The following is a 27,918-nucleotide window of genomic DNA, read 5'->3' as shown; positions in this document are numbered from 1 at the left end:
TCTGCTCCTCAGCCCACAGGCTATGTTGGAACCTCGGTACCCCATGGACAAACAGACTAGGTTTCAGTCTGAGCTCGGCCTCTTACTGACTTTGTGGCCTTGGGCAAGTGCTTAAATCCCCTAGGCCTCAGTTTCCCCAGCTCTGAAATGAGAATACTATGAGAGCCAATTTCACGGGATTGTTGTATGGATTCAATAAGAAGAAATATGATCAAATGCAATACTTGGCATAAAATGAGCCTTCAATAAATAGTAACGATGATAATGGAGATGGTGAATAATTTATCCTCAGGGGAGAATAAATTGCAAGAAAAGACACCTGAGTACTGAATTGATCTATAGCGCCCTTTCTGGGCAGTGGCCTAGCTTACACACTGTCCACCAGCACAGGCCCAGCACATTGTTGAATTAGCTGGACTACTTTATATCACTCTAATACTTAGTGATTAACTGATGAAGGAATAGAGTAAGCTTCAATCACCCAAAAGCAAATTTGCTCTAGATCTGCTAAAGGTAAAACTAAATGTATCCATTCCACATGGGATGCATTGCTACTGAACATGGAGAGGATGTCAGCCAATAAACGAAGGTTCTTACTCTCTGTGGTCAGACCGTGGTGTCCCTCCTGTGTTTCTAGCCTAGTATTGGTGCCTTGCAAAGGTTGTTTGCTCATTAAATGCTTTATGAACAAAAATGAGGGAATAAACAGGAGAAAGGAAGCCAGAGTCAAGGTAGTGAAATAAACAGTAGACTGGGCATTTGACAATGTGGGCTTCTGTCCTGTTCCTACTGCCCAGAGTGTTCTGTGCAATCCCTCTTCCCTTCTACAGAAAGCCTGTATCACCAGTCCACAGTCACTTACTCCCTCAGAAGATCAGTGCCATGACACACAGGAAAATGACAAAGGGGCCAGGTGTGGTGGCTCATGTCTATAATCCCAACACTGGGAGGCTGAGGTGGGAGGATCCCCAAGAGTTTGAGATCAGCCTGGGCAATACAGTGAAACGTCATTAAAGAAAAAAGGAGGAGGAAGAGGAGGAGGGAGAGGAAGGAAGGAAAGAAGGAAGGGAGGGAGGGATGGAGGGAGGGAGGGAGGGGAGGGGAGGGGAGGGCGAAAGAGAGAGAGAGAGAGAGAGAGATTATGACTTTAGAGTAGGGCTGACCTGGCCACAATTCTCAACTAGATGCAGCACAGCTAATCCATAGAGGGAGGAAGGCAGGTGGCCTGGGTTGGGGGTCTTTGGGATTAGGAAGAGTCATGGGTAAAGGCAAACTGAATGAAGATTTCCTAAACACGAGGGACCCAACCAAGAGGACCCCAGGCCTTCCAGGATAGGGAAGAGGAGAAAAGGTGGGGAGGCAGCAAGCACAGTGAAGAAAGGACAGGAGATTTATCGCCTTGGCAGTTCCTGAAATGGGATGTGTATCTGTGAATAGGATTTGATTGAACAGGAAAACAGTCAATAGAGCAGTGAAGTGGAGAGAGAAAAGAATGGATTTTTGTAAATGTCATCTTTTACTTTTTGACTGCTCTCTGGAGCATGTCACCCCCAAGAGATCTTCTTTGTTAATTTAAAAAAAAAAAAAAAAAAAAAGTCATGTGAGGATGAATGAGACTCGTGTCTTAGGATACTCAAAGCTGTTCTGAGTGCCAGCCATGCTGATGATGAAGTCAAACAACCTCACTCAGGCGAATGTTTGCTCCAGAGCAGCCCATCCCCAGGCCACCCTGCCCAGCTCACGATCTTCCCTTTGACCCACCCACAGGTGAGTGGCCTGTTCTCTGTGGAATTTTGAGCTTGTAGGGTAAGGCAGGAGTCCTCTCATCTGTTTCTATAGACTCGGCAGACCCAGTCTTACAGAAGGGAAATTTGGGTTGGAGCACACTGCAGGTATCCCCCCAGCCCCACTCTTGACCTCCCCCCAACCCCATTCCTGCCATGTCCAAGGGCAGTTGGAGTCTCTAAAGACTACTCAGGAGTCCACTTCAAAAGTGAGCTGTTAGGAACCTACAGGGAGCTTTTTCATATGAGCTCTGCTCACCCTAGGGGTGCAGTCCCAGGCCAGCTCACAAAAACCAGTCTCACCATGTTGTAGCACTGTCCCAAGGGGAAGAGGTAGGGCAGTCATTCTAAGACAAAGGGAAAGAAAAGAAGAAAGACTTCTCTACCAACTGCAGCTCTCAACCTTCAACCAAGCCCTGCCCTATCTCCCGGTGTATTCCAGTTCTAAAATCACATACCGCCCCCCTCCAGCCACTCCCAAATTCTCATTTTCTCCATCTGGCAGACCTCAATGAAGAGGCTAGAAGAAAATGGATGGATTAAATTGGTTTAGCCCAAGGTGTGAATAAATACACAGTATGAGCAGCTTTAACAGATCAGTGGTTCTCAAACCACATCAGATTCACCTGGGGAGGTGGCTGAACGTGGGACTTCCCAGGCTCTTCCTCTTAGAGAGTCTAATTGCAGTAGTTCTGGGTAGGACCCAGAAATCAGCATTAACAAGCCCCTGGAGGATCCTGGTACAGCTGGTCTAGGACCACAGTGTGAGAAATGCTAATCTGATCCAACCTCATCATTGCGCCAATAGGGAGATGGAAGTCACTCTCAGCTTTGCGTACTTCAAAAACAAGGAGCTTGTTAAGTGAGTATCTTATTAGTAGGATTTCAGGCTCTATGCAGGCATTTTTTTTTAAGCACAAGCTACTGAAGAGGTAGCCAGATCCAGTGGGAGCAAGCTCCAGAGTCCGATCCTGTGAGTAGTTCCCAATTTTTCAGCCTCCTTTCACTTCAGAACCAAGAATTTTCTCAAAGGTCTGGGTTGTTTTTCATAGCCACTTCTGTGTCCAGTGCTAGTCCGAGGGGAGGAGCATGGGTCACTGGTTGGTGAGCTGGGGCCTGTCTGGGCATGACAGATAGTACACCTGCTGGCAACTCATTATCTCCAAGCCACTTCTATTAGAAACTGCAAATGACCACAGGCGAGGAAGAAAAAGTGTTCAGACAAGGTTTATGCTCTCAGAGTACAAAATCGAAGTATCCCAAGACATGGGTAAGGAAGTGGAGAGAAAAATCGCCTGAGAACACACTTCCTTTGATAAAGTCTTTAAGAAAAGTTCTCAGTTCAGACTGTTAGGAATTTTGTGATTGGGGACATATTTTTAACCTTATCATAGAAGTCAGTAGACAAATAGGATTTGCCTTTTGGAGGTTTGTTTTATAGCCAACTTTGCTGAAATGCACGTATTCCATAAACTGAAGACCTTCTGCTTATGTTGTATGGAACTCTTGGGGTCCCAGCACTCTGGTTACAGGGTTACAAAAAAAGAAATAAAAGGTCCATGGTTCATATATGAAATACAGCTGAATGACAATGCATAGAAAAAGGGTACCTAGGCTGGGCGCGGTGGCTCACACCTATAATCCCAGCACTTTGGGAGGCCAAGGCAGGTGGATCACTTGAGGTCAGGAGTTTGAGACCAGCCTGGCTAACATGGCAAAACTGCATCTCTACTAAAAGTACAAAACTTAGCCGGGCGTAGTGGTTCACGCCTGTTTTCTCAGCTTTCCTCAACCTTTCCAAGTGGAAGGTTGAGGCAGGAGAATCAGAATCGCTTGAACGTGGGAGGCTTAGGTTGCAGCGAGCTGAGATTGTGCCAGTGCACTGCAGCCTGGGTGACAGAGAGAGACTATGTCTCAAAAAAAAAAAAAAGAAAAAAAGAAAGGGAGGGAGGGAGGAAGGAAGGAAGGAAGGAAGGAGGGAGGGAAGGAAGAAGGGAAGAAAGAGAAAGAAAGAAAGAGAGAGAAAGAGAGCCTTTCTTGTACCGTAGCTGGTGACTATGATGGGACAGCTACACAGAGAATAGGAGGGGCCGGAGGCAATGAGGTGGTCCAGAGTAGGAAGTGAAGGATGCTCTAACACAACCCATGGTGGGCCCCTGTCTCCCCTTTGGGTGAACTTGGCCTTCCAGACTTAATCCTGATTGGAGACTAAATGTGGGTTCTGTTTCTCAAAAGATCATCTCAACTCATCTTTTCTATAGGCTGTTGTGAAGTTAGCTTCATAGCATAGCTGGGTTGAGAGTTTTCTAATCAAAATAATACCTCTATTAAGGTTGTTCTGTCTCCCCAGGAGTCATTTTAATGGAAGTAGCTTCAGCAATGCTAGGCAAAATTAGAAACTTCTATTTTCCATGACACTTATGGGAAATTTCCATACTTTATAAGGGAGGGATTCAGGAGGCACTGATTCAGCCCCACCCAGCTTGTCCTTGCCATGCAGAAGCCAGATTCCCCTTCCAGCCATGGGAACTGCAGTTGAGGGAGAGGATCCTTAAGACTCTGCCTGCACACCCCCACCTGCCACGGACTGTCCCAGCCTCGAGGCTGAGCTTCACATACTCGGCTTAGAACTGAAATTGAGGCTTCAGATGATCCTTTTGAGCCAGTAAAGAACAGGAATAATAATAATACAAAATATCAAATTGTTGACCAACTCATGACAAATATGCACCTGCTTTCTCATTTAATCTACAGTGGAATGACACAAATTCTACTACAGGAAACTGAGGCTCAGAGAGGTACCAGACTTGCCGAAGATCATAGGGCCAATAAGAGAATCTGAGTCCAAATTCGCATGACTCCAAGCCCATCCTCCACCTTTGGCCTAAAATTTCTATCACTCACACTAGGGCCTACACTTTGAGATGGATGCTAAGACTCTAAAAGTTGAGTTGCTCTCCTATGGTAGTAAATTCTGAAGAAGAGCGTTCTAACTCAGATTTTGATTACCATTGAGAACCTGCTGATTCTACATATCTCAGCTCTAATATGCAGACTGTGATTCTCCCCTGGATAAAACAGGTTTCTATTCCAAAGTGAGCTCCCTCATTTGACAAACATGTATGGAGCAACTACTCTATGCCAAGTGGTATTTGTCCCTGAGGCCATAGAGATTAATAAGACAATTCTGTCCCTAGGAAACTCATGGATGAGTGGGGATTCTGCAGGGGGCAGAAAGCAACAGCTGTGATCCCATATGATCATCATCAAAGGGTACTTGAGTAGCATAGGGAGGAGGAAGTACTGAGCCCTGCCTGGCAGTCAGAGAAGGCTTCCTGGAAGGTGTGGCTCTAAACAGAGACTTTGGGAGGATGACTGGAAGGGCACTCTGGCCTGTGCAAGGCATTTTTGGAGAGCTTCATGTAGGAAGGCATTTGGGTAGACAGCAGAAGATTAAATGAGAGCATCAGGTAGGAGCTAGATTGTGAAGCACTTCGTAAGTCCTGATAGAATGTTAGAGTCTCCGCTAAGTCCTTTGTAAAAGGAGGAAGATGTAATTGGGTCTGCTTTCGGGAAAAGTGCTGTGGCAACTGCATGAAGGGTAGGTTGGAAGGGGTGAGAATGGAGGCCTAAGCTGGGTGCTGGGATTCTACTGTGAGCAAAAGCAGATGTGGCCCCTCCCCTCATGAAACTTGCAGACTGGTTGAGAAGATAGATGTTAATCAAATAATCACAGGAATGAGGGCATGTTTACACATCGAGAAAATGTCCTGAAAGACAGGAACATGAAAGAAAGGTAGCCACAAAAGGAGCTGAGCTAGATCCCCTGGGAGGCTCTGGCAGGAGCCCCGTGAGAGAGGGTGCACTGCTGCATGCAGGGAGTAGTGGGATGGAGAAGCAGGGCAAGGGGTAGAGTGGCAGGCTCTGGCTTCAAAGGGGATCCTGCTGAGGCTTCCCAGGCTGAAGTATGTTGTAAACCTCATCAGAACCAACGACATATTGAGAGAAATCCAGGGAGGGGTCACCCTGAGGCACCCTAGGAGCTTGGTCTACTGCCAGTTTCCCTGTGCAGAGTGTGCTGAACGTGTTTGCAGATGGGGAACAAGGAATGGCATCAGCCTAATGGGCTTTGTGAAGGACCCGTTTTTCCCAGGATCCTGGGTCAGTGTTGAAATATGGGCATCTCTGATCCAGAAGCTCCACAGGCTGTTTCACCATCAGACTTTATTACATTGTGAAAGTTACAATCTCCACCTTTCATGTTATAAATTCAAGTCAGGACCGGCTGGGCACGGTGGCCCACGCCTGTAACCCCAACACTTTGGGAGGCCGAGGTGGGTGGATGGCTTGAGCCCAGGAATTCGAGACCAGCCTGGACAACAGATTGAGACCCCATCTCAAAATTTAATTAATTAATTAATGCAAGTTAGGCATAGGGTGTTTGGGGGGGATGAGAGAGCTTACTGAACCCACTTTCAGATGGAGAAACCATCACAGAAAAGTTCTAAGGCTTGATGGAGAAGGCAGCCGAGGTCAGTGTGGGGCCCAGTTCAGGCTCAGAGAGGCTGGGGACCTGGAAATGACCTTTATGTGTCAAAAAAGATCGTTTGGGTCTAATATAAGGTCTTTTTCTTTGTATAACTCTCCAACAAGTGATTAAAATGTAGATCTTTTCCTGGACTACTTTAGAAGAATTGTTACAACAGACATTCTATCATAAAATGTTTATGGATACATTTCTTCTCATGTTTATTTGTGACATGGATTCTAAAAGCCTGGGACCTGTGAGCCCCTGGAACAGTCTGAGGGCCACCAAGTTTTGAGGAAAAAGACCTGATGACACACAGAAAATGTGCTCCTGGGGATGCTGGCTTCATGGCACCCTCTCAGGCACTGCCCGGGGCCCTCCATCTGCTTCTCAGGCTGATGGTTACTGTCTGACAGGGGAGAGGGTCCTACCTTTTTATGCGCTAAAATTCAGTTCTAGGATGATAATATGGTTTAAACTGCCATTCCTCAAAGTGACAGCGGCAGGAAACTGCAGTGTCCAGGGTTAGCTCGAGATGTTACCAGCAGGGGCAGGTCTGAGACAAGGTGGGTAAGGCCAAGTGCCAGATCACCTTCTGCCTCGGTTTCCCAGAATTCCATTGTCCATTGACAAAAATGTTCACTGACCCGCCCCCACTTCCCCCAACTACAAGCTGGACACTATTCTGAGTACTGAGGACAGAGTGGCGAAGGTCAGCAGGGCCTCTCAGCATGGAGCTCACATTTCAGAGAAGAAAGAGGCAAAAAGATAAACAAATAGGCAAGTAAGATAGTAATAGATTAAGTGCCGGGAGCCAGAGAAGTAAGACACTGTACAGAAGAGTCATGAGGGAGGGCCTCCTTCAGACAGGTCGTCAAAGAAGGTCTCGTGGAGCGTATGCTGACTGAGCCTGAAGCCTCAATGAGAAAATGAGGAGGAGCAGCCAGGCACAGAGAGAGGGGAAGACATTCCAAGAAAGAGCTCAGCCAGTGCACCCAGGCAGAGTGCAGTGACTGAAGGGAGAGCCAGCCTCGGGCTCCAGGAGGCGGGAGGAACCTGACTACACAGGGCCTCGAGGGCCTGCGCTGGGTGATGATGGGCTTTGTCAGGGAAAGCCACGAACGGAGAGGGGCAAGATCTGATTTCTGTTTTTCAAGGACTTTTCTGAGAATTAATCGCCGGACTCCATAGTATTTCAGCCAGATATTGGAGCCTATTGCAGTTGATGCAGATTGTGTAAAAAACGAATACTAGGAATAAAATTAGTAACATTAATTGAGCAATTAGTATGTGCCAGGCAGTAATTTATGCATTTCACAAGCATTCCATTAACTCATTCAATTCCTCACAACAATTCTATGAAGTGGAGATTACTGTTTTCCCATTTTACAGCCAGGAACGAAGCAGTGCAGAAAGACTAGGCTATTTGGCCAAAAGCATATACTCAAACCAGGTTTGCCTAGAGTCAGAACTTGCACCTCGATTGTTTCATCATCACCTGGACTCAACACTAGGATCAGGGAACAGGAAGTCAAAATGTGCATTAGGGATTAATTCGTTCGTTCATTCAGCAGACTTTGAATTTGTTGAATGCCTCCTGTGTGCTAGGCTCTGATGAGGTTTGCAGTTTCGAAGATGAAAAAAACACAGCTTCTTCCCTCAAAGAGTTCCCAGGCTGCACGGGGTACAGTGAAACCCCTCAGTATAAATAAATCTAGGCCCCACAGGCTTTACATATCCCAGTTCTTTGGCATCAGTTCTCTGGCCCCAGACTCTTCTACTTCTAGACTGTCTAAATCAAACTCCTTGTTTAGGACCTAAGGTAGAACTCAGAGGTTATTTGGAGGACAGAACTTTGCAGGGCCAAGGAAGGGATGAGTTCAGATTTTCTCAGGCATTTAACCATCCTTAAACCTGGTCCAACTGCTTTAGTCTCTGGGCCTGGGTATTAGAGAAACACAGCCTCTGAGAAGATCTTTATCCATTCCAAACACCTTCCTCCATCAGCCCAGCTTGGATGACAGGTGAGCATTATTCTCCTTCAGCAGAACTCTAGCAGAGTGCCAGCTATTGTCTGCTGAGCTTGGGAAACAGCCTTTTTCAATTAAAGGCTGATCCTCCTGCTTAATTTTAGCCTGTTATGTGCTGATTTGAGTAAGTAACTGAACTGAAGTATTCAGTGGTAGGGGCTAGGAGTCCTGGCACTGAGGAGAGAGATATGGCAGTCTGAAGAAGCAGCAATTTTCCTGTCACCTCAAACCCTCTCCTTGTTGATCAGTTTGTTCTCTGAGGCCTGTATACAACTGCCTCTTCAGGCAACCTGTTATTAAAGTCCTGCTATCCAGGCGAGACAGACCTGGTGGAGAACTGCTTACCTCATCCCTGCTTTCTGCATGACAAATCAGCCCCAACCTTCCCACACACCCACATTCTCCCCCAGAGAAGGGTGAATCGTGGCCTATTCAACATCACTCACAGGCACTTTTCCTCCTTTACTTCATTAGGAGTGCTTCTTATGCTGGGTTGGCCTATTGACTAACTTCAGTCCCTTCCACTGCAGGCCCAGAGTCAAATATAAAAAGACAGCATGGCTGGAATAATCAGAAAGAGTATTTGCATGAAATCAAGGGTCTGTGATGATCTTTGAAGATTAGAAGAAAAATGAGGCTTGTTCAGAAAACAAGCAGCTGAATTATTGACTCCATTCAGCCCTGTTTGGAAGCACCTGAGGGGCTGAGGGGCTGTATGTATGCTGGGAAGGGCAGAGGCAAACCGAGCCTCCCTGCTTACAGTCTCATAGCATTCTTTTATCTTACTGGGCTTGCTTTTAGACTGGGACCTCCAAAAGGACAGAAACACATTTGATCTGGGCACCTGTGAATCCTCATCACCTGGTATGGTGCCTGGCACATAGTCAATTCAATAAATACATGAATCAAAATAATAACTGCTATTTATTGGACTTCATATTTCGCATAGGTTGCCCATTTAATCTTCATATCAACTGAACAATAGAAGCATCATGATGCCAATTTCCTAGTTGGGTAAACAGACTCAAACAGGCTTTGTCCCATGCCCAAGCTCATACAGCCACTATAAGGCATTGCTGAGATTTGAACCCAGGCATGCACCCTGGATCTTCTCACTCCTCCAGCTCTGTGTCATCTCCTGTGATTGACACAGTTGAAGGAATCTGTGGCAAACTCTAGCTAGCTAGGGTGGATGGAAAGAGGATGTAGAGCCAGTAGTTGCCATTGCTATCAGTAAAGAACCTCAAATCTAGTCTTAAGACCAGCTAGTTCACAGTGGGGCTTTCTGTGAGACAAGTAGCTTTATGGCAAATAGAAACCAGCCTAATTCCAAGATATTTTCTTCCTGAAAGCCAGCCCCATTTCTCCCAAATGACTGGCTTTCTACCCCATCCCCTGGGTTCCAGAGCTCATGAAAATTGTGGATGATGATTAATATATAACTCAGAGAGCCTCATAACCTCATGGGGCATTAGGGCCAGCTCCAATACCTGAGCCCTTAGGATAAGTGATTTACTATTGACTCATTCCAATGCCAGCCTTCTCTCTGAGAATATATTACTATGTGTGCCCAAGGTCAAAGCAACACAAGTCTTTTCCCACTCAGGGTGGTGAGGTCAAGTTTCATTCATTTCCTACCACATGTTAAGTTGGAAGATGACACTAGCATGGCATCTTAAGTTCATTGTAGAGCTCTAATCACCATAAAAAGCATCAAGTTTTCACTGAAGATTTTTTCCTTTTTTTCCTACCAGGATGTCTGTCATTTTCATATTGATTTATCAGCTCTTTGTGTAAGGATATCATCCATTGTTTGTCTTACGTTTGCAAATACCAATTCTTTTCTCAGTCTTTTGCCTTATGTTTTTACTTATTATGTTTTTCATGTGTACAAGTAAAGTTTTGTGTGGTCAAATCTCTCACACTTTGTAGTTTCTGAAACTTCCCCCAGCCCAAAATTATGTAATAAATTCTCACCAATACTTTATTCTAGTGTTTTTACGATGTAATTTTTTTTTTACATTTAACTCTTCCATTCCATTCAGAAGTCATTTAGTTATATGGTTTGAACTATGGATAAAATATTGTATTGCTTACAGTTTAGCCCAGATAATTGGACATAACTCAGCCCATAAGGTGCCCTCTAACAACAACAACAATAAAAAAAAAACAGCAATATAATTAATCCATTCAGTTAGTCCACTTATCTTCATGACAAGAACATGAATGTACAAATGAAAGACCCAAGAGCCTCAAATGGTGAATCTAGCCATACTGGGTGAGTCAAGCCAATAGGCCCACCTTTCTTTAAAGGAAGATTTTATTACCTCATTAATTTTGCTCCATGAAAAGAGAAAGCAAGGGCCATGGATGTTCTCCCTTAACGGCTTAGAAGAGATCATTAGAAATGCATAGTTTAGGGTCAGGCACGGTGGCTCACGCCTGTGATCCCAGCACCTTGGGAGGCTGAGGCGGGCAGATCACGAGGTCAGGAGTTCAAGAACAGCCTGGTCAACATGGTGAAACCTCGTATCTACTAAAAATACAAAAATTAGCTGGGCATGGTGGCGTGCACCTGTAATCCCAGCTACTCTGAAGGTTGAGGCAGGAGAATCGCTTAAACCCAGGAGGTGGAGCTCGCAGTGAGCTGAGATTGCACCACTGCACTCCAGTCTGGGTGACAAGAGTGAAACTGTTTCAGAAAAAAGAAAAGAAAAGAAATGCATAGTTTGTCTAAGACCCCGTCCTGCCCAGACAGATGCAGCTGGTTGTTGCTCTGGAGGCATGGCTCCCACTCTGGCAGTCCCAGTGAGTTTGGGCGTCTTGTAGAGCCTCCTGGAGAAATGGCCAAATCCAAGTCCAGGAGTTACTCCTTCAACTACAGAATAGAAATAAAACAGATGTGCGGTACTGAAGATTGTCTGGAAGACAGACAACAAATTGAACAGATCAGCATTCCAGGCCAGGTTAATTGTCCTGAGCTGTGGGGGTCAGGTAAAGGAGGGACAAAGGCAAAGCCTCAAGATTTGTAAATATTACCTTGCTAGAACACATACTGCTTAATAAGCCAGGCCTGTTTATTCAGATTATTGACACAGAATACCTAAGACAAGGCACCAAGGATAAATCAGGGCTCAGTGGCAAAATTTATGGCAAGATGCAAATGAGAAAAAAATGGAAGCTGAATGTAGGCCCACTTTCCCTAGTAGAAATTCAGAGGGTTTTCCCTGGATGTGTTCTGTAATTGCTCACTTCATTTGTGTCAGCCAAAGGTTTCTGGGTTGTTCCAAGGTAAGAAAGGGAAGATGAATTTGGGTAAAACCTCTCTCTATGGCAAGTATGATCCATTCCTTGGTTGGTCCATGGCAAGTGTATAATCCAAGATCAGCCCTTATCTGCCCAGCCTCCCCCTCAGACACTGTGTTCTCCAGTTTTCACCTGATCCTGCCAGGAAGGGAGCAACTCTAAGAGAGATCACAACCTACTGTCACCTTCCAGTTTGGAATTTAGGGTTCATCTGGCGGTTTTGGAATCTGTCTGCCACTGTTCCTTCCACGAGTGTGATAACTGAAAGATTGCTTCATAATGGGACACAGTACTGCAGTGAATCACAACACAGGGTGGATGACATCTTTTTCACACAAAATGCTGCATCTCACATGAGGAAAACTGTTCTCCCCCTTTCCAGAATAGCACCAGGAGCTGGAGCTCTGCAATAAGGGCTTAATACCCTGTTGTTGCTTCTAAACCCCCAACTAAATTATTTCTCACTAATGCTAAAATGAATTCAATGTTTCAAACTGACAGTTTTAAAAGAAACCAAAAACAAACACTGACAATACAATCCCACTTCAAATATCAGTTTTTCAGACTCTGAAGGGTGTGCATAGGGAATGAGCCAAACAACTGGGTAGACACACACACATGCACACACGCGCACACACACACACACACACACACCCCCCACACACAATCACACTCAGGAGAGCTGTAAATTCATGCGAGTCAAGAGTTGGATTTTTAGCCCAAGTGACGAGTACCAGTATTTTTGTACATCTTGTCAAATAAATACCAATCCTTGAGAAATGCTGATATTTTTAAAGATCTAGCTAATCCTGGCCATTTGTGGGTGAGTGTTGAAAACCTGAAATGTTAAAGAGGGAAAAAAAAAGTGCTTTCTCATAGTGGTACCAAAAATCTGGATGAAAACTAAAAGAACTACGCTTAACCATTCAGAAGTTACCAGATACACTCGCATGGTCTAAACCTCCCAACCAAAATCCAGCTTTCTTATTCGATCCCAGGTCATCAACCTGATACAGGGTCATGGCCATAGAGCATGGACTATGAAATGCACTTGGGTCTTATTCATAATACTGCTGTATGTCAGTTACTTCGTAGTCTCAAAAAGGGCCAAAGAGCAGTGTCCTTAAAGCCGAGTCTAACCTGAACTGCCCTCAAGACACGTGCAGCATCTAACCTAAGTGAGCTGTAAGGTGAGGTTTGGGCAGTCACCTGGTGATTTTGAACCATGTGGGCACACCAGAATCTCCACTCTCATTCTTGATAATTCAGCCCCAGTTTAGAAAACCTGATACATGTGGGTAGCCTCAGCTCTGTGTCATGGAGGTCATATGAGAGCCCACCCAGAGCTGGTCATGAGGCTTAAGTGAGCTGCTCTGTGTTGAGTGCCTAGAAGTGTCAAACTCCAGGGACACCATCCTGCTGTGTGGACACTGCCCACTTTCCAGGTATCTGCCATCACTCCCCTTCACGTGGGCTGTGGAGTCTGAGAAGAAATGGTTAGGGCTTAATGGAAGGAAGAGTGTACTTTCTGGAGCTCATAATGCACAAGAACAAACATTTACCCAGGTGTTTAATTTTAAATGTTTAAGTTAATTACAGTAAGAGAAAAGTGATACCACAACCAGGAGTCCTGATAAATGGATTGAATAAAAAATAGCCTGCCATTTTTAATATTCTTTCAAAGTCTTCTTAGAAATATGAATGTCACATTATCTCAGAATGCAGGCACCACCAACCAGCCCAGCCCCACTCCAGGATAACTGGGCACTCCAAGGTAAAGCCTGACCAATGGCAACTTTCATTTTAAAAGTTCAAGCTGGCCAGATGCAGTGGCTTACATCTGTCATCCCAGCACTTTGGGAGGCTAAGGTGGGATGATACCTTGAGCCCAGGAGTTTAAGACCAGCCTGGGCAACATAGTGGGATCCCATCTCTACAAAAAATAAAACAATTAGCCAGGTGTGGTGGTGCACAGCTGTAGTCTCGGCTACACAGGAGGCTGAGGCAGGAGGATGCTTGAGTCCAGGAGGTCAGGGCTGGATTGAGCCATGATTGAGTCACTGCACTCCAGCCTGGGCGACAGAGTGAGACCCTGTCTCAAAATAAATGAATAAATAAAATTTAAGCTGATGCAAACTACATGAAAGGACTGTCTGTTTCTTTGCAGGGTTGAAGAAAGTTTTAAAACTTTATTTTGGTCCATATTCGGCTTATCTGAAGTAATCTCAGTGGTGCTGAAATACGACCACAAATTCATCGAGAACATCGGCTACGTTCTCTACGGCGTTTATAACGTCACCATGGTGGTAGTGTTGCTCAACATGCTAATAGCCATGATCAACAACTCCTATCAGGAAATTGAGGTAAGGCCAGGTCACCGAAAATGCTCGCTGTCCCTCATCTATTTACATTGCTGTTTTCAGCAATGAGGGGAATGATGTTAGAAGGCCATGGTTGTTAAATGTGTAGCCAGAACAACAAATAACAGGCATTCTTCCTGGATTGCTTCTAGAAATACTTCTGGTCAGTCTGCCCCATGGCCTTGCTGCTACCACCATGAGGCCCAGCGAGAGTAGAAAGAACTGGAGTCATGAGTCTTCTCTCTTTTAAACTTGTCTTCTCAGGACATCGTGCAGATGACAATGGCAATCAATCAGAATGACTGTCTTTCAGCCCCCCGGCCCCTTTTGCCTCTCACATGTTATTTATTAAGTACCTACTGTAAGCCAAATCTGCACTAGGCACTGGTGATACCAAGATGACTAAGACACAGTTCCTGCCTAGAGAAACTCATAGTCCAGCGAGGAGATGATACAGGGTGATCAACAAATTCCAATGCCCTGGGGCCAGTGCAGTCAGGTTGTAGGGGGTGGTGTGGGGACAGAGACAGAGATTGACTATGGGGGAAGCTTCCAGAGGTGATGCTGGAAGGCCATTTAAAATGAGAACAATTTTGCCTGACAGATAACGGGGTTGAGAGAATGTATCAGGAGGCAATTTATGAAAATCTAAAAGGCATGAGCCATAAGCTATTGATTGCAGCTTTGTTTAGAATAGCAAGAAATTAAAAACAAACTAAATGAGCATTAATAGGAATCTAATTAAATAGACTATGATGCATCTGAAAAATGGGATGCTGTGCAATTCTATTTTAAGAAGGATAAATATGTTCTCTAGATGCTGATGGGGAAAGACTTCCAAGTTACAGTGGTAGGAGATAAAAATCAAGTTCCAGAACAATGTATATAGTGGGCTTTCTCTTGTGTAAGAGAGAAAGAAAAGGGAATGTGATTCATTTGTGATTGTATAAGCATATGGAAAGAACAAACCTCTGAAAGGTCCACAAGAAGGACACCACGGCGTGCCTGTTGAGAGGTGGGAGTGGGAGGCATGGTGGGTGGAATTCCTTCTCTTTATACTTTTTGTCCTTTATAAATCATATTGTTGTTTTACCTACTGTAAGATTAAATAAATGAGCTAAAGTTAAAACAAAATAAAAAGCACTGACCTATTGACACAACAATTCCAATTCTGGGAATAGATCCAATATGATTTTACACAGATGTTCATTAAAGGAAAAACCTGGAAATAGTCCATTGATAGGAGAATGTTTAAATAAACTGTGATGTAGTCACACTTTAGAATAAGGTGTAGTATACTGTACATCCACCATGAGAAAGACCGTTTTGTACTGACATGGGAAAATCCCTAATACATTATTAAGTGAAAAAATGCAAGTTGTAGAAAAATACATATAAAGGAATCTAATCTGCATAACACTACAAATGTAAACATATAGAAAGGAACTCCAAGGAGGCGACAGTGCTCTTGACCAGGCCTCCTCTGGGGGAGGGAATGAAAGGAGAGAGAAGATCTGAAATGGGACTTTCACATTTCCTGGGGCACCTCTGTCCTTAAAGTATAAGAAACAATGTTTATGTACTTCTTATACAGAAAAAAGTAAAGATCCCTGTGTATTAACGTGCTAGGGCTTTCCTAAAACATACCACAGACTGTGTGGCTTAAACATTAGGAGTTTCTTCCCTCACAGTTCTAGAGGTCACAAGTCCAAGATCAACATCAGCAGGGTTGGCTCCTTCTGAGCCTCTCTGCTCAGCTTGCAGATGTCCACCTTCTTGCCGTGTCCTCACACACCCTTGCCACCAGTCCAAAAAGATAGGGGCCCCACCCTCGTCACCTCATTTAACCTCAGTCACCCTTTAAAGGCTCCATCTCCAAATATAGTCACCTTCTAACTTAATGGGGGTTAGGGCTTCTACATAGGAATTTTAGGGGGCACAATTTAGTCTATGTTACCCTCCCCGAAAAAGAGTACTCTATACAGTAGAGTGAACCATGAACCATGAACACAGTAGAGTGTATATGAACTTGGTTCATATACACATGAACCAAGGCAGGGAGGGGTGAAGCAGTGTGGTATGCTCAGCGCTGCAAGAGCATAGATTGAGCGAGGAAAAAAGGCAAGAGGTGAGAGGAAGAGGTGAGCCTGGCCATGAAGCCTCAGCTGTTGCCCTCCAGAAAAATACAGCACATCGTGGATGGACAAACAACACATATATTTTTAAACCATTTTACATACTTAGTCACCAGTGTGGATAATGAGCTCTTGTCCACTAGTCCTTCCTGCCCTTCTGGGCCTCAGTTTCCCTCTGTGTAAGAGAAAACCAGATGGTGCCTGGAAGAACTGCAGGTCTCTGCGCCACTCTCCCCGGCAGTCTGCCATATCCTAACAGGCATGTAATGCTTTGGCTGAAATGACAGTAGCATGGGAAACCTCGCGGTTGGCTGTGAGGGATGCCCACTAACTGAGGGCAGGAGTAGGCAAGCCCACGGCATGTGATGTCAAGTTATCCCACCACGGAAAGGGGCCCCGACCTGCAGAGAGTGTATTACAGCCCCACACCTCCCCTGTGGGCTCTGGACTTCTGGGGCAGGTGAGGGCACATGTTCTCACCTCTCTTACTGGACCATGGAAGGTACCACTGGAAAATGCCAGGCGTTCATGATCACATGTAGTTTTCGTGATGCAAATATTTGTAAACCCTTCCATGAGAACACTAACTTATTGGCTCAGTAGATCTTAAGCCCCTGCTGTCCAAATCCACAACTCACCTGCGCCTGCCCCTCCATTCAACTCCCCCCACCCCAGCCCCCTGCCTCTGCAGGCAGCACAGCCTTCTCCAGCAGAGAGCTCTGCCCTGCTCCATTCTGCTCAACCCGCCTCCCCAGCCGCTGCCACTGCATGGCACCCTGCCTGCCTGTGTCTTCACCCCTCTCTTGCTACCTAATCCTTCCTGTCAGCATTTAAATAAGTCTCTTGATCTTTAAAAAAAAAAAAAAAGAAAGAACTATAAAAAATCCTCCCTCTATCTTACTTTCCAGCTCCCAACCTCTTTCTCCCTTGTTCCTTACTGCCAGCATCCTCAAGTTATTTACACTTCTCACTGCCTCTTCCACGAGTTAATTCTTACAAATTCTCTACCCCCCACCCCACCCACCCTTGACCTGGTTGAGAACTGCTCACTCCTCGGATCTGAACCCAAACACCAGCCAGTTTTCCCTGACTCCCAGACTGGGTCAGTGGCCTCAGTACCTAGACCTTCCTCCAGCTCTGGGTACAACAATAGGTAAAAGACTAACTAACTAGCTGTTGAACAGCTGATTATAACCCTGTACTCTTGTGGGCCTCTCCTGGGCCCTTGCTGGGCTCACATCATTGGCCAGACTGTGTGTTCCACCACCGCATGGATTGTCATGCCCAGGGCCTCCCTAGCACATACCAGGTGCATAGCAGGTGCTTCATCAATGCTAAGGGCCTGAAGGTTGACTGCTAGGCCTATGCTAGGCTATGGAGATGAAAATCACATTTGTTGAGGGCTTAGTAAGTGTCTGGCACTGTTCAATGTCATCTACGCATTAACTCCTTTAATCCTCTCAGCCTATTCGATAGGTATTGCTATGCTTATGTTACAGATGAGGAAACTAAGGCCCAGAGTGATCAGTCACCTGCCATGGTTGCATAGATAGTAAGGAGCAGAGCCAGGATTTAAACCCACACAGGCTACAGAACCCATGCACTTTGCACCATACCACACTTCCTCTCAGGATGGGTGTCCCTGTTACAACTGTCCTGTACAGCGAGACCAGGAGTGAGCCCTGCCCTCACAAAGCTTCCAACCTAAAAGATCCTTGTAGGATGTCCCCAAGTGAACCAGGCCCAGTGTCGATCCTCAACAAAAGCAAAGTGGTCAAACCTGCTGGTTATAACCCTGTACTCTTGTGGTATATCCCAGCAGCCTCTCCTGGGCCCTTGCTGGGTTCACAGCCCCTCAGAGTGTAGTCGCTGTCTGTGGAAAGAGGAACCCACTGCCCAGGGAGCACACACGCACTACTGACCTCAGGGCTATATGAGGGAAGCAGTTTTATCTCCATAAGCTCAAGACACCCAGCTAAAGTTACACAGCTAATAAGGGATTTTGAGCCCAGGTCCATCTGTTTACAAACCCCACACCTCTTTTCTGGTCTCAAACTGCCCTCCTAGGACAGAGGTTCAAGGAACCTGTCTAGACAAAATACACCTGCTCCTCTCAGGGGCCCACTCAGCATTCTGGCATTGACACGGTCTGAAGGAACAGAACCTGGGTTTAAGTCTAACCCCACTGCCCCAGAAGAGAACACAGCTGGATCCCCTCCTACAAACTACACTCAGGCTTTGCTCCCCTTGAATTACATATGTAAGATCTATAAACATCCTCCCTGCCAGCACTCTGACCAATAAGAAATATACTGTGCTGTCCAATGTGGTAGCCACTAACCACATATGCCTATCAAGCACTTAAAATGTGGCTGGTCCAGCCGGGCGCGGTGGCTCACGCCTGTAATCCCAGCACTTTGGGAGGCCGAGGCAGCCAGATCACGAGATCAGGAGATCGAGACCATCCTGGCTAACACGGTGAAACCCCATCCGTAATAAAAACACAAAAAATTAGCCAGGTGTGGTGGCGGGTGCCTTTAGTCCCAGTTATTTAGGAGACTGAGGCAGGAAATGGTGTGAATCCAGGAGGCGGAGCTGGCAGTGAGCTGAGGTCGCGCCGCTGCACTCTAGCCTGAGCGACAGAATGAGACTCCATCTCAAAAAAAAAAAAAATGTGGCTGGTCCAAATAGATGTGCTGTAAGGATAAAATTCACACTGGAGTTTGAAGACTTAGTATGAAAACCGTAAGGTAAGCTATCTTAATATTGTTCTATAATGCTTACATGTTGAAATGATATTTTTGATCTACTGCATTAAATATAATATATTACTAAAACTAATTTCACCTGTTCGATTTTACTTTTTAGAATAGGGCTAGTAGAAAATTGAAACTTACCTATGTGGCTCATCTTTTTGGCTCACAATATATTTCTAGTGAGCAGCACTTCTTTAGAGGTTAATAAATACAGTAACGCCGTGGTGGCTGGTGAATCAGCTAGCAGAGCTATAAAGATTAATGAATAACCAGGTTAAGTGGCGGTGAGAAAAGTTCTTTGGCTAGCTGCATGTGGAGAATGTCGGTAAAAATACCCAGTGTAGAACAGGGGCGGTTAGTATGAACTGGTCGAGGCTTCTCAGTCATGAGTCCGAAGGACAGAGGCGGAAAGAGTAACCAATGTGCATGGCTTTAGTGAGAGTAAACTCCCCTTCTCTGTGCCATCTGTAGACGCACCAGAGTCCTGCTTAGAAGTCTGCTCTCCGAATGTGTAGGCTGTGTCTCCGCTCCTCAGGATGGGCTCCGTTGTTAAATCGCGGCCTTCGAGGGTGTGTTGTTGTTTCCCTTGTTCCACAGGAGGATGCAGATGTGGAATGGAAATTCGCCCGAGCAAAACTCTGGCTGTCTTACTTTGATGAAGGAAGAACTCTACCTGCTCCTTTTAATCTAGTGCCAAGTCCTAAATCATTTTATTATCTCATAATGAGAATCAAGATGTGCCTCATAAAACTCTGCAAATCTAAGGCCAAAAGCTGTGAAAATGACCTTGAAATGGGCATGCTGAATTCCAAATTCAAGGTAGGTAGCCTGTGGTTTATGGGGCTGGAGAAGGCAGCAGGAGGGGGCGGGCAAGTGGAGTGTGTTTGAGTCATATGGCTGCCCTCCCCGACCCCATGCAAGGGGGGCCAGGGGCTGGGAGGGCCGGTACTCTGTAGAGTCTGCCTGGACACATCTGAAAGCTCCAATGCCAGCAGAGGCTACTGTGATACCCCCCTTTCTCCTTGCAACCCCTTGGAGAGGTGCCCTGCTGGGGACTTAGCAAGCTGCCTGGCTAGGCCGTGACCCCAGTGAAGGGAACCCCTTAGTGGACTTGGAAATGGAACAGCTTTTCTCAGAAAGTGTCTGGAAAACGATCTCCGAGAAAAAGGTTTCCTTCCCACTGTCTGGCTCTCCTGGGGATTCTCAGTGTTTATTAGTATGTTAAAACCCCTGGAGAAGAGACATCCATCTAACCTTAACTCAGTGCTTTCCAACCAAGTTGGCTAAACAATATTCTGTAACCCTTATTAACATCCTACAGAGCTAAAGGTCCTAGAAACAATGTTCTAGGAAGCCAAGCAGCACCGGGTAAATCAGCTTTCAGTAGCTGCCTCACTGAGACAGCCCCGTATGTGGATACTGTTCAAGTCCTACAAGATATGTAGGGATGCATGTATGTTTTTGTGTGTGATATGTGTGGGTTTGTTTGTTTTATCCAGAAGACTCGCTACCAGGCTGGCATGAGGAATTCTGAAAACCTGACAGCAAATAACACTTTCAGCAAGCCCACCAGATACCAGGTAACCACCCCTTTCCCAAGCATCCAAGCATGGGCAGAAGTAGACTCCACTAAGACACAGATTCAGTCCCATGGCTGTGTCATCCCCGAGAACACAGCTTCATTCCTTCCTTTATTGCACAAATATTTATTGGGTGCTTACTATATGTCAGGCACTGTGCTACTTCCTGGGGATACAGATAGAGATGTGGTTCCTTCCTCAGTGGCACCTCCAGTCTAGTGACAATGGACAATGAACAAGTCAACACAGAGATAAGTGTATGCCCTCAAACTGATGACAGTGACAAAAAGAAAACAGGAGGACTCAAAAACAGAGAAAAATAGGGAGCTTCTGCTTAGATATGGTTTTCAGAGGGGACATCTTCAAGGAGAGAACAGTCAGCCAAGACCACTCGGATGCAGGAGGCAGCCATATGTGACCTTCCGGGCAGAGGAAGAGAAGGGTGGCAGGTCCAGAGCAGCCTGGCCCTGTGGAAGCAGAGAGTGGAAGGAGGTGAGGTCAGAGGACCAGACCACTGTCAGGATGGGGGAGAGGGTAACTTTGCCCAGGAGGGGAGAGAATGAAATTGTATTCGTGCTTTAAGAAACCACCTAACTGCTATAATGAGAGGAGACAGGTGGGGACAAGAATAAAAGCAGGGATACCAGTGAGGAGGATGTGACAGTCATTCAGGTACAAGGCATGGTTGCTTGGATTGGGGTATGATCAGGGTGATGGAGAAAAGCAGACAGACGCAATACGCTTTCTGGATGTATAGCTGCTGGGCACATATCGGGAGGGTGAGGCGCACCCAGCATGGCTCCCAGGTTTCTTTCTTAAGCAGTCAAGTAGATATAGGTGTCTTCAGACTTGGACTGCCAGCCTGCCAAGTCTGTTGTCAGAAAAATTAGAAAAAGAACTTTTATGCTTCCAATCCTTGCATTGCTTTTGGAAATGAATGCCAGATCTCTGTATCCGTTTGGATCAGCCCATGCACCAGTGATAAACGATAGCTACGGATGATCAATTATAAAAGTGCAGGCCACTCCTTTCCTGCCTTCCACTTCTCGATGATCAGTAGTTTCACCTATGCTGATCACTTCTTATCAGATGTAAATTTTAAGCTGTCCTGAGCATGCCTTTGGGTGGAGGTGATGTGCCCCTGGTGCCACCTTCCCACAGGGAGCAATTACAGACTTAGATCTTTTAGATATAGGTCTCTAATTGAATCTCTCCAACCATATTTCAGAAGCCAGCTGTGCAGTTAGGAGGATTTAATTGCACAATTAAGAAATGGCTCATCCCTCAAAGAGCTTATAGTTCTGTCAGATGACAGGCGAAAAATTAGTAATGGGCAAATCTTGTGTTTAATCATGCACAAAATTGGGACTGACTGGTTTGATCTGCTTTGAGCTATTTTACAAAACAAAGCCTTTGGTCAGTGGAAGGATTTTTATTTCTCAGCTTTTCAGAGAGAAGTGTAGATTATCTGTGTCACAGAAAAGATAGATACCCAATGGGTTAGGGCCAAATCTCTCCTAGGTTTTGAGCAGAATCAGCTCCTGAGATACAGGAAGATAATTCTGTGTGAATGTCCCATCCCAGAATGAATCCTTTCTGAAGGAGACCATTTCCTTTTATTTATTTATTTACGTACTTATTTACTTTATTTATTTATTTTAGACAGAGTTTCACTCTTGTTGCCCAGGCTGGAGTGCAATGGCACAATCTCGGCTTGCCACAACCTCCACCTCCCAGGTTCAAGTGATTCTCTTGCCTCAGCCTCCCGAGTAGCTGGGATTACAGGCATGCACCATCATGCCTGGATAATTTTGTATTTTTAGTAGAGATGGGGATTCACTATGTTGGTCAGGCTGGTCTCGAGCTCCCGACTTCAGGTGATCCACCTGCTTCGGCCTCCCAAAGTGCTGGGATTACAGGCGTGAGCCACCGTGCCTGGTAGGAGACCATTTTCAAAAGCAGTCTCAGAGCAGTCCCCTCTCTGTCTTCCATCCTCGCTGGTTGAGTCCATACTGCCTTGAATCTCCCCAGGAACTTCCTGCTGTGATTACAGAGATTGGTCGTCTACAACTTCAGGTGACTGATGACCTCGAAAAGCTTTGCTCATTTTGTAATTTGTGACTCCACAGAAAAAGCCTGAGGCGACTTATTCAAATAGTTATCACAGAAAAGAAGAAACAAAAAGCCAGCCAGTAGGCATCAGAGGAAAGGGACTGAGGGAGCATAGTCTTTGCACATCGGCTTTTGGCTCCACCCTGCTAGGCTGCATGGCATCGTCCTGAGTCATCATCTGCTCACAATAGGAGTAAACCCTGAGATGTCACTAAAAGACACCTGGATGCAGGCTGGACACTAGCTCAGGTGTAGTTGCCCATATTCCTTGGAGATGGGCACTGTCTTCAACCTCATGTAACAGATGAGGGAATTGAGGCTCAGTGGCCAAGGCCACAGAAGTGACTGAACTGAGATCTCTCTGACTCAGAGGGCCCCCCTCTCTCACCACATCATGCTGCCTGGACACTGGCCTATTATTTATCTTCATAGTGTTGCACCAGCACCCTCCTCAGAACCTGTCTTGCCTGTGTTTGACAGTCACCAGGAAGAGACCTATCTGAGCCTTCCAAGCACACAGTGAAGAGGCAAAGAGCAGGAGAAGGCACTGGGGCACTTTTGCTATCACCAGCAGCAAGGACAATTTGAGTGGGGATCTGAGTACGGCTCCTCTCTTTCCTTGGGCCCACCAGTGGTCTTCCAAGTAGCATTGCTTTCCTCCCACAGCAGCTTCCAAATGTGCAGAGAACATTAGCAGCCCAATTCACCCCCTCTTTCTTACAATCCAGGCCCTAGGCAGAGCTGCTGTCACTGAGCACATATTCCATCAGCCTCTCACATGTTGTGGCTCTGAGAAATCACTTCGTATTCCCAAGAAGATAAAAGCACCATCATTCACACACATTTAGTTACTAAACTTGCTACTTTTTTGTCTCTTCATTCAATTTCTCGACTGTTAGCGTTTCAGATGTTTATTCTGCTGTTTGTCAATGCTTCTGCTTTTGTGAGGTCTTTGTTGTAAGGGAAGACAGCTCCTTCAGACTTCAGAGGCTTTCTGTGTTGTTTCCTTAGACTCCAGGGTATCTGGATTGCTATTTTTTACAAAACCATTTTTTGTAATGTGTTTTCCAGTCTGGGCTCTGCAGACATGAGACCCAACAATGGAGCAAAACCATGATACTGGTGAGATGACCAAAGTATGCCTCCTCCCCAAGCTCCCTGTGATCTGTTCCAAGATCCAGCTTGTCAGTTTGTTGGGGCAGGAAGTATACAGACCCACATACTCACTCTGAGAGGTATATTTCTTTATGGTGAAACTGAACAAGTGATATCCCAAATAATTGATAGAATCCAGGCACATCCATCTTTCACATACACGCCAATCTTTATGCTGCAATCTGCTCCCCAAAAGCCAGTGGGGAGTTCTCTTTTCCATCTTCTAAATGGCCTTTACTGAAGAGATCAAAGCAAAGAGGATGGACAACTTGCCAGTGCCTATTTCTTCTATTCTTGTGTCTGATAAACCTCAGTTTAATGAATGACTTGTCCTGTGATCCATTTCGTCCACTCTCTTCCAAATGTTCCTCAATTTCTGTTTTCCTAGGTGACCACATTGCTTCCCTCTGGATCCTACCTCATTGGCCATCATCAACATACAGTATGTGTTCTCTCCCTTGCTTCCTTATCTGTGTCCTCATCTGCCCTGGCTGTGCAGGGAGAGTTGTCTCTCTCATAGAAAGATGTCCTGTATTCCCCTTCACCACCAGCAGCCAGAGGCCATCTGGCCCCTTGTAGTCTGGGCTGGGTCTGGGCTGTGGGAACTGTGTGCCTTCCTCTCCAGATGTAGGGCTCTGCCTGACAACTGCTGTTATCCATTCTGCATCTCATCTTCATCCTCCTGAGTATTCTTTTCCTGAGTGATAGCACTAAATATACTTATCTCCAGTACTTTCTAATGCATGGGACAGGGCAGGGAGAGTAGACACTACCACGGACATAGTAACTTGGAGAAAGCTTATTATCTCCATGAAGTGAAAGAACTCTATGGAAGATAGCAAGGAGGTATCTCATACTCATCACAAAACATACACACACACACACACACACACACACACAGAGAGAGATACACACACATTTCCCCCACATAGTGAAAGAAGGGAGGCTTTCTACATCCATCTTTTCTATTAGGTTGGGGCAAATGTAATTGCAGTTTTTCCATTTTAATGAAATCAAATAGAAATAGATATCCTATCAAGGGAACCAGCCCCCAGTATTTCAACGTAGGTTCTTTCTATTTTCCATAAGCGTCAGCCGGCTGAGAAACAAAGAGAAAGAGTACAAAGAGAGGAATTTTACAGCTGGACCTCCGGGGGTGACATCACATATCGGTAGGACTGTGATGCCCACCTGTGCCACAAAACCAGCAGGTTTTTATTGAGGATTTCAAAAGGGGAGGGGGTGCAAGAACAGGGAGTAGGTCACAAGATCACATGCTTCAAAGGGCAAAAAGGAGAATAAAGATCACGTGCTTCTGAGGCCAATAAAGATCACAAGGCAAAGGGCAAAGCAAAGATCACAAGGCAAAGGGCAAAATCAAAAACTCCTGATAAGGGTCTATGTTCAGCTTTGCATGTATTGTCTTGATAAACATCTTAAACAACAGAAAACAGGGTTCGAAAGCAGAGAACTGGTCTGACCTCAAATTTACCAGGGTGGAGTTTCTTCCCCACCCTAATAAGCCTGAGAATACTGCAGGAAACCAGAGCGTATTTCAGTCCTTATCTCAACCACATAAGACAGACACTTCCAGAGTGGCTGTTTGTAGACCTCCCCACAGGAATGCATTACTTTCCCAGGGTCTTAATTATTAATATTCCTTGCTAGGAAAAGAATTCAGCGATATCTTCCCTACTTGCATGTCCGTTTATAGGCTCTCAGCAAGAAGAAAAATATGGCTCTATTGTGCCAAACCCCACAGGCAGTCAGACCTTATAGTTGTCTTCCCTTGTTCCCTGAAAATTGCTGTTATTCTGTTCTTTTTGAAGGTGCACTGATTTCATATTGTTCAAACACACATGTTTTACAATCAATTTGTACAGTTAACGCAATCATCACAGTGGTCCTGAAGTGATGTACATCCTCAGCTTACAAAGATAACAGGATTAAGAGATTAAAATAAAGACAGGTGTAAGAAATTATGAAAGTATTATTAGGGAAGTGATAAACATCCATGAAATCTTCACAATTTATGTTCCTCTGCCGCAGCTCCAGCTGGTACCTCCTTTCAGGGTCCCTCACTTCCTGCAACAATATCCTCTGTGCCATCCATGTTAAATAGAACTTTTGGCCATTTCTCCAACCATTTCAGGCTTTCTGGTGGCAAAACTGGCTTTTGAAGGTATCAAGTTGTGCAGCATGCACATAACAGAAGGGAAGTTAGGTCTCTATGAGGACATGAAGTTTTTTTGGTTTATGAGACAGAGTCTCACTCTGTCACCCAGGCGGCAGTGCAATGGCACCATCTTGGCTCACTGCAACTTCTGCCTCCCAGGTTAAAGCAGTTCTCCTGCCTCAGCCTCCCAAGTAGCTGGGACTACAGGTGTGCATCAACACGCCTGGCTAAATTTTGTATTTTTAGCAGAGATGGGGTTTCGCCATGTTACCCAGGCCGGTCTCCAACTCCTGGCCTCAAGTGATCCATCTGCCTCAGCATTCCAAAGTGCTAGGATTATAGGCATGAGCCACCATGCCAGGCAGGACATGAAGTCTTTAAGAACTGGCAGGCAGTCAGACTGCTCTCCCTGAAGGTCCCTGTCACTCTGGGAAGTGCCCTGGAGGTGAGGAGGAAGGCTAAAGTTTCCCGGCACGTCTGCAGTGCTCATCTGGTTCTGCTTCCACAGGAAGCCTTTATAATCCTAATGCACACTGACAGCTTCAAAGTAAACCTTTGCTTTTCTACCCTCTGAGCCCTAGGTCAACAGAAACCCTGGCTCAGGTTGAGCATGCCAGTGCTCAAGAGTGGGTCATGAGCATTCCTGCCAGTGCCAGAGCAGAGACCCCCTTATTCAACGGATGACCACTGTATGATGTCACCCAGCCTCTGAAATCTAGTGAGGCTTCCCCCTGCATAAAAAGACTCAGTACCCAGACATGGCCCAAACCCTCTTTGACTAATAGGGGCCAGTTTCCTACATCTCTTTTCCTAAACCATCTTGAGCCTTTATTTTGATGCCCAGATGAAGCCCCAGCCATGGTTTCCATGCTGGTTAAATCTCAGATCTGCCACTTTCCAGCTGTGTGACCTTGGAGAAGTTACATCAGTGTCTGAGCCTCAGTGTCCTCATCTGTAAATGGAGATGACAACTCCCATCTCACTGAGTTTCTTGGAGGAGTCAGTAAGATGACTTTTGTGAGAGGCTGACACAATCCTGGTCTATGGAAGCACTCAATGCATTTGCTTCTTTGCATCTTCATCCTTTCACCCTTCCTCCTGAGGGGCTCCTCTGCATTGAGGGAGACTACAAGCAGGATCTCACCTATCCCAGCCAAATAGGGTTTGAGGGGCACATTTTCTATTACTAGTAAATATACGCCATGGAATGTTCTTAAATACAAAAGGTGCACACCAAACAGGAAGGGCTGCAATTCTGGCTGCACCTATGAAAGGATTTTCCTCAACGTCATTTGACTACCAATCTCTGGCTTATTATTTTACATGAGAAACAGTAAAGCTCTTTAATTGATGGATCCAGAAACTGAAGAACCCTCAATTCCTGAGGTTTGCCTTGAAAAGGCAACCAACTTTAACTAGGTCCCTTTAATTTTGTGTCAGCCTGAAAGCTTGCCGTGGAAGAACACTTCTGAATTTCTTATTCAGTAAGAATGACAGATACCTAGGTGTCTGTTTTGTTATGTTTTTTTTTTTTTTCATGAGAACTAGTTTGGGACAAAGTTTTTGTCTTGTTTTGTTTTTCCAACTCAAAGTGAAAGCAGCATTATTGAGTCTCATGGAAAGGGATATGTGTGTGTGTGTGTGTGTGTGTGTGTATATATATATATATATATTTTGTATATATATTTTATATAATCTCAAAAAATATTTTTTGAGATATATATTTTATATATATCTGAAATATATATATATATATATTTTTTTTTTTTGAGATGGAGTCTCACTCTGTTGTCCAGGCTGGAGTGCAGTGGCATGATCTCAGCTCACTGCAACCTCCTCTGCCTCCCAGGTTCAAGCAATTCTCCCTGCCTCAGCCTCATGAGTTGCTGGGATTACAGGTGCCCACCACCATGCTCAACTAACTTTTGTATTTTTAGTAGAGACAGGGTTTCACCATGTTGGCCAGGCTGGTCTTGAACTCCTGACCTCAGGTGAT

The 27,918-nt window shown here is 45.4% G+C and overlaps 1 protein-coding gene across 3 annotated transcripts in view; it reads left to right on the top strand.

The window, feature by feature from the left end:
* The window catches only part of TRPC7 (transient receptor potential cation channel subfamily C member 7), a 141,684-nt gene that overhangs the window by 108,869 nt on the left and 4,897 nt on the right, over positions 1-27,918 (top strand). For all 3 annotated transcript variants that reach the window (XM_025388287.1, XM_025388286.1, XM_025388285.1), the window contains 3 exons: positions 13,816-14,011; positions 19,497-19,718; positions 20,399-20,479. In XM_025388287.1, coding sequence (XP_025244072.1) covers positions 13,816-14,011; positions 19,497-19,718; positions 20,399-20,479 — 499 coding nt within the window. The remainder of the gene's footprint in view (positions 1-13,815; positions 14,012-19,496; positions 19,719-20,398; positions 20,480-27,918) is intronic.

Source organism: Theropithecus gelada, chromosome 6 (genome assembly GCF_003255815.1).
Source record: "Theropithecus gelada isolate Dixy chromosome 6, Tgel_1.0, whole genome shotgun sequence".
Classification (NCBI taxonomy): domain Eukaryota; kingdom Metazoa; phylum Chordata; class Mammalia; order Primates; family Cercopithecidae; genus Theropithecus; species Theropithecus gelada.
Note: the sequence above shows the minus strand (reverse complement) of the source record. Positions and strands in the feature narration are given on the sequence as shown.